General features: G+C 46.5%; 1 protein-coding gene across 1 annotated transcript in view; it reads left to right on the top strand.

Moving 5' to 3' along the window:
- The window catches only part of nbeal1 (neurobeachin-like 1), a 116,195-nt gene that overhangs the window by 98,194 nt on the left and 10,501 nt on the right, over positions 1–7,500 (top strand). Inside the window, exons 44-50 of the mRNA XM_063212079.1 lie at positions 506–646; positions 1,567–1,697; positions 2,699–2,808; positions 3,998–4,115; positions 4,546–4,643; positions 5,607–5,723; positions 6,007–6,096. Coding sequence (XP_063068149.1) covers positions 506–646; positions 1,567–1,697; positions 2,699–2,808; positions 3,998–4,115; positions 4,546–4,643; positions 5,607–5,723; positions 6,007–6,096 — 805 coding nt within the window. The remainder of the gene's footprint in view (positions 1–505; positions 647–1,566; positions 1,698–2,698; positions 2,809–3,997; positions 4,116–4,545; positions 4,644–5,606; positions 5,724–6,006; positions 6,097–7,500) is intronic.

Below are 7,500 nucleotides of genomic sequence, written 5' to 3'. Positions count from 1 at the left end.
TAGGCAGACCTAGGCAGACCTAAGGACTGTTCTATTCAATGCTAGGGGTATTATGACACGCCCCTTTAGGCAGACCGGAACCTGGTCATGTTAGGTGCCCATAGCAACCTATTACAACGGCATATCTCTATACTTAAAGAATCTCTGCTGTAAGTAGAGTCTGGTTGATGGTTGTACTAAGTCTTTGAGTTTTGGATCATCTGATTAGTAAAGCCTCTAGGAGGTAAACATTAGAAAATATTTTTTTTTTGTTTATTTCAAACTCGTATGAATTTAAACAAAAAAAAAAGAAAGAAAAAGAAAAGGAAAAAAATCATTCCTCAGAAACATACACTTTTTGTAACCATTTAAGCCTAAAATACCGTGTGTGTGTGTGTGTGTGTGTGTGTGTGTGTGTGTGTGTGTGTGTGTGTGTGTGTGTGTGTGTGTGTGTGTGTGTGTGTGTGTGTGTGTGTGTGTGTGTGTGTGTGTGTGTGTGTGTGTGTGTGTGTGTGTGTGTGTGCAGGTATGAGAGTTTCGAGGATCCCACGGGCACCATCGACCGCTTCCACTACGGGACGCACTACTCCAACGCGGCGGGGGTCATGCACTACCTCATCCGGGTCGAACCATTCACCTCCCTACACATCCAGCTGCAGAGCGGCCGGTGAGGAACCGCAGAGATATTTAGACCTCGATATACGGCATCTCTCTCTCTCTCTCTCTCTCTCTCTCTCTCTCTCTCTCTCTCTCTCTCTCTCTCTCTCTCTGGCCCTATCTCTCTCTCTCTCTCTCTCTCCCTCTCTTTCTCTCTCTCTCTCTCTCTGGCCCTATCTCTCTCTGGCCCTATCTCTCTCTCTCTCTCTCTCTCTCTCTCTCTCTCTCTCTCTCTCTCTCTCTCTCTCTCTGGCCCTCTCTCTCTCTCTCTCTCTCTCTCCCTCTCTCTCTCTCTCTTTCTGGCCCTATCTCTCTCTCTGGTCATCTCTCTCTCTCTCTCTCTGGTCCTCTCTCTCTCTGGCCCTCTCTCTCTCTCTCTCTCTCTCTCTCTCTGCACTTTTAAGCTGACTGCATTTGTTTGATTTCCGATTCATTACACAAGGTGTGTGTGTGTGTGTGTGTGTGTGTGTGTGTGTGTGTGTGTGTGTGTGTGTGTGTGTGTGCATATGTGCGTATGCATGCAAGCATTTTTCATGATTCGCATCAACCTGACTTCATCTGACATTCAAAAACGGCCAGAGCTCACTTGAAAAAGAGATGTTTCTCTCAACATGATTTGTTTCGCTGATTGAATAAAGGTCAAATAAAAATAAACATTTTAAAAATAATAATGTTCTCCAGCTTCAACTGTGCAGATCGTCAGTTCCACTCTAACATGACTAACTTGTGTGGGTGTGTGTATGCTTGCATGTACTGTGTGTGCGTGTGCGTGTGTGTGTGTGTGTGTGTGTGTGCGTGTGTGTGTGCGTGCGTGTGCGTGTGCGTGTGCGTGTGCGTGCGTGTGCGTGCGTGCGTGCGTGCGTGCGTGCGTGCGTGCGTGCGTGTGTGTGTGTGTGTGTGTGTGTGCGTGTGTGTGTGTGTGTTCTCCAGTTTCGACTGTGCGGATCGTCAGTTCAGCTCCATCCCGGCCACCTGGCAGGCTCTGATGGACAACCCTAACGACGTCAAGGAACTCATCCCAGAATTCTTCTACTTCCCAGAATTCCTGGAGAACCAGAATGGTGAGAGCCCTGTAGTAAAGATAACACACACACACCCACACACACACACACACACACACACACACACACACACAGTTTAGTACTTTTATTTGGATCGCAGGCCATTAAAAGTTACACAGATCCAAATACTGATGGAAATCACAGACACACACACACACACACACACACTACGACCGCTCAGTAGCAATATACAATATCATGCCACACACATAGACACTCTCACTAATGCAAACACATTCATGAGAAGTCACATATGGCTGTAGCACAAACACAGATGCAGACACACACACACACACACACACACACACACACACACACACACACACACACACTGTAAACACCCTCAGTAGCTGCATATAACACACATTCCAGCCAATACCAACACAAATGCCGTCATGTACACAAACCCAAGCACTTTTCACGCACAGACACCCTACAACCGTGCAAATGCTAATGCACACTCTGATGCACATACAATGACAAACACAGACAAACACAGTCTACATACACTGTAGTATTATCATTATTCAGTGGTCTGAGAAGGGCTACTAAGGTGCAAAATGAAAGCATTGAAGTGTCTACTAAAACACATGCACCCACGCTCTCTTGCGCGCGCGCACACACACACACACACACACACACACACACACACACACACACACACACACACTTAGCCTGTCTGTAGGCTGTATGAATGCCAACATTTTCCTTTTGGTCGACTCCTGGCATGGACCTGATCCGTTTCCTCTCATTGTCCTTCTGCAACTCACATCTCTGTTTCCATCACCTCCTCTCTCTCTCTCTCTCTCTCTCTCTCTCTCTCTCTCTCTCTCTCTCTCTCTCTCTCTCTCTCTCTCTCTCTCTCTCTCTCTCTCTCTCTCTCCTTCTGTTCTCCCATCCATCCCTCTTCTCATTTGATATCTTCTCTCTCTCTCTCTCTCTCTCTCTCTCTCTCTCTCTCTCTCTCTCTCTCTCTCTCTCCCCCTCTCCCTCTTCTGTAGGTTTTGACCTGGGTCGTCTGCAGCTGTCTAAGGAGCGTGTGAATGACGTCATCCTGCCCAAATGGGCCAAATCCCCCGAGGACTTCATCTACAAACACCGGAAGGCTCTGGTGAGGCCATCACCACGACAACCCCATCACTCCACTCCTCATCGCCATGACACCACACTCTTGACACTAACAAGCCACCCCCCCACCCCACCCCCCTCCTCTCCCTCCGCCCCTCCTTCCTAACCCCCCTCCTCCCGGGACATGTATCCCACGAATCCGAGCGTGGGTTCCGTTCGGTTCCGTCCCGAAGCTGTTCCTGCTTGCTGAAGCACAGTAAGGAAAGCAGCCACAGTGCCTCATCGTGCCAGAGTAAACATACTGTTCAGTACAGCCTGCCCTGGGCTGTGCTGGGCTCCTGCAGAGTTGACGTGGCGCCATCTAGTGTACATTGCAGGAACAGTGTTTATTTATGTGGAGGGCATTTTTATGGCTTTTTGGCTTTCTGTCCATTTTACTTCCCCCCCAGTATTTTTACAAGTGAGGTGTAGTGTTCTATCATCGTAGGTCCTACAGGGGTACATGTACCACTAGGAGTACACAAGCATTTTGCAAGGGGTGCATGGGGGGGGAAAATGTATGGAACATAGTGCACATTGGGACAGACATAGAGGATGTAGAACATGAGTGAGGGCGTACTCAAACAAGGGGGTACAACAAATGCGTTTAGTGGGTAAGACAAAAAAAAAAGGTTTAGAAACTAAGATTGCCATAATATACCAAGAGAATGTACAGGCATTCTGAATACTCACATATGAAACAAAGTATCCCTCTGCACACTTCATCAGAGTCATTATCTGTTCTTTTATCAACCAAGTATGTACTACATGTACTGCATGGAGACAACAACAGGGTTGATGAGTGTGCAGGATGAGTGCGGTCTTTGATGATGTTCACTGCCAGCTTCCTGTTCTTTCATCCATCCAGCCAGCCAGTCAGCCTAATGTCAGCCACTTCCCTAGTCAGCCAGACTGGTGACAACGCCAATGATCTGGCCTTCACACATCTGTTTTTATAGAAGTTTATCTAACCTGTGTGTCTTTTCCTGCCTGGCTGTCTGTCTGTATGTATTTCTGTCTATCTGTGTGTGTGTGTGTGTGTGTGTGTGTGTGTGTGTGTGTGTGTGTGTGTGTGTGTGTGTGTGTGTGTGTGTGTGTGTGTGTGTGTGTGTGTGTGTGTGTGTGTGTGTGTGTGTGTGTGTGTGTGTGTGTGTGTGTGTGTGTCTCTGACTGTCTTTGCGTCTGCACCACAGGAGTCTGAGTATGTGTCTGCCCATCTCCATGAGTGGATCGATCTGATATTCGGCTACAAGCAGAGGGGCCCAGCTGCAGTGGAGGCCCTCAATGTCTTCTACTACTGCACCTATGAAGGTACTCCATGCAAATGACATACTAGCTTACACTTCATTATACTCTCCTTGGGAGTGAGTTAGGTACAGTGTAACAAAGCATTGAACAAAAGGTATTATTGTCTGCTTGCACTGTACGTAAGTGTTAGGGTTAAGTATGTACAATGTACAATTCATAATATTGTACATGTTTATGCATGTAGTTACACTAAAACAGTCAATGTTAAAATCAAGTGTGACCAAATACTGCTGCACCTATGGCATACACATGCTAACTATGCTAATTAGACACCTACGCTACATTAGCTCTTATTAGTTCTACTTACTAGTTCTATTACTTAGTGGTGTTAAACTAGATACTGTGTGGGTGGATGGATGTTACACAGACAATGAATGGTGTGTAGAGATACTGATGATTGTGTGTGTGTGTGTGCGTGCGTGTGCGTGTTCAGGGGCCGTGGACTTGGACGCCATCACGGACGAGAAGGAGAGGAAGGCTCTGGAGGGCATGATCAGCAACTTCGGCCAGACGCCATGCCAACTGCTCAAGGTCAGATCATGTGACCAATGACCGCTTCAATTTGATTGGCTGATGTGTTGGACTGACCAGTAATGATGCCTGGTTCTTGAATGTGATTGGTTATTAAGTCATGTGAGCGGTTAGGGCGTCAGACTTGCATCCCAGAGGTTGCCGGTTCGACTCCCGACCCGACAGGTTGGTGGGGGGAGTAATCAACCAGTGCTCTCCCCCATCCTCCTCCATGACTGAGGTACCCTGAGCATGGTACCGTCCCACCGCGCTGCTCCCCATGGGGCGCCACTGAGGGCTGCCCCCTTGCACGGGTGAGGCATAAATGCAATTTCGTTGTGTGTAGTGTGCAGTGTTCACTTGTGTGCTGTGGAGTGCTGTGTCACAATGACAATGGGAGTTGGAGTGGAGTTTCCCAATGGGCTTAGAAAAGTCATGTGACTTGTGCTGTTGATGAGAATAGTGTCTTTTACCAAATGGCAAAAGGAAAAGGATAGCGAGCGCTCAAAGTCTTCTCTCCAGGTAGAAGGGGTGCATCTGGTTAATCCTGTTAAGGCTTCATAGAAAGCACTCTCCTTCGAGTCAAGGTTGAAGTTATAATAAAAACCCTTTATTCTACATTGGGGTAAACAAACTTAAAAACGCAATGGACTATTGATTGATTGATTGATTGATTGATTGATTGATTGATTGATTGATTGATTGGTGATTTATTTATTGGGGAAAGTTGAGCAATGCTCACTTCAACTTAATTGTGGAATACGTAAAGCATTTGTGACATTGTCTTGTCTGATCAACCAGTGAGTGTGATTCAGAATTAGTTTGGCTGTCGTGTCGTGACTTAATGCGACTCATTCTTGAATATAATTGGCTTTGTGTGCTTGATTGACACGTCGGTCCGCATGACATGACTCCTGAATGTGATTGACTGATGAGTGTAACCGATAGCCGAGTGTGACTTGAGGCTGTGTTGTGATTGGCCAGGAGCCCCATCCTGTGCGTCTGTCATTGGAGGAGCTGGAGAAGAGGAAGGCTCGCCTGGACGGCTGCCCCCTCAGCATCTTCGAACACGTCACAGAACTGAAATCCTTCTTTGTTGAGGTAACATGCTTGTGTGTGCGCGCGTCTGTTTGTGTGTGTGTGAGAGAGAGTTTGTTTCAAAATTTGAAATCAAATTGAATGCTTGTGTATTTGTGTGTGTGTGCGTGTGCGTGTGTGCGTGCGCCTGTGTGCGTGTGCGCGCGCCTGTGTGTGTGTGTGCGTGCGTGCGTGCGCCTGTGTGTGTGTGTGTGTGCGCGCGCCTGTGTGTGTGCGCGCACCTGTGTGTGTGCGTGTGTGTGTGTCTTACCCGGCTTAAGTCCTTCTTCTCCTGCCTCTCTTGCAGGGCATCAGTGATAATGTTGCTCTGGTGAAGGCCGTGGTTCCCAAGAACCAATCACACTCCTTCATCTCTCAGGGGAGCCCAGACTCTCTGGTGAGTCAAGTGTGTGTGCGTGTGTGTGTCTGTCTGTCTGTCTGTCTGTCTTTGTCTTTGTCTTTGTCTTTGTCTTTGTCTTTGTCTTTGTCTTTGTCTTTGTGTGTGGTGTGGTGGGCACGTGTGTGCGTGCGTGCGCGCGCGTGTGTCTTTGTCTGTGTGTGTGTGTGTGTGTGTGTGTGTGTGTGTGTGTGTGTGTGTGTGTGTGTGTGTGTGTCTGTGTGTGTGTGTGTGTGTGTGTGTGTGTGTGTGTGTGTCTGTGTGTGTGTGTGTGTGTGTGTGTGTGTGTGTGTGTGTGTGTGTGTTTATGAATGCATACACTGCATGTCCAATGTGGGCATATCCTCCTCCACTAAACCAGATCACCAGAGAGAAAAGCATTGTGCTAAGATCCTCTGACAGTATACCGCAGGTCCCTACTGCATCAGATCAGCAAGTGGAAGCAACAAGGCATTCCTATTCAAAGGGCGAGTGTCTGCTGTGTTCTGTGTCGGGGTTTCCATAACAACACCGTTGTTGTGTTCTTGTTGTGTTGATGTCATGAGCAGCGTTGGTGTGCCTGCCGTCTCTCTCACTGTGGAAAAATGATCTAACTCCCCACCACAGCACACCACTGTCTGGACACTCAACACATTGATATACTGAACCATAACTGAACCGTTATTATTAATACAATTGATATTAAAATTATTATTATTATTACTATTATTAATATTGTTGGTAGTAGTAGTGGATGTGGTGGTTGCAGCAGAGATATTATATAATACAGAGCTATATAACAATTGTAATAAAGCAAATATAATGCATAAAATCATAGTTATTGTAATAGTATAATTGAAGAGTTCAGATGCAAAACCCCCTAACTCCATTTCTGAAGACCTGCACTTCTTTATTTTTAGAGAACCCCGTTGTTGGTTTGGTTTACATTCATGTACTTGATAATACGTAGAAATAGTTATATTACATAAATAAAATAAAAAATAAGCAATTTTGATAGCTTTGTATTAAATAAAAATGAAATAAGATTATTTTCTGAAAAGGCACTTAGGGGGTTTTGCATCTGAACTCTTCAATTGTTCATTTTATGTATGTGTAAGATCAATCTATAAAGACAAAAGAAGGAATCACTGACTATGGTGTTTAGCCCTGAAAGTACGCTGTGACATCAAGGCTGACAAATGTGCAACAGACAGACAGCGTGCGAGACCAGAGTTAGCAAGCGGAGTTTGAGACGCCTAATCTGGTGTGACGGGCTTTGCAATAGCGTGGTAATGCAGGCAGCGGATCTCAGTACAGCAGAGGAGTCTGTTAATGCCCTGCGACAGTGTTCATCTCCTGGCTTTCAGCTCACTGATGTCAGCTTGTGTTAGCAGCACTCCCCAGCCCAGTCCAGTCCAGCTCAGA

Source organism: Engraulis encrasicolus, chromosome 12 (assembly GCF_034702125.1).
Source record: "Engraulis encrasicolus isolate BLACKSEA-1 chromosome 12, IST_EnEncr_1.0, whole genome shotgun sequence".
Lineage (NCBI taxonomy): Eukaryota > Metazoa > Chordata > Actinopteri > Clupeiformes > Engraulidae > Engraulis > Engraulis encrasicolus.
Note: the sequence above shows the minus strand (reverse complement) of the source record. Positions and strands in the feature narration are given on the sequence as shown.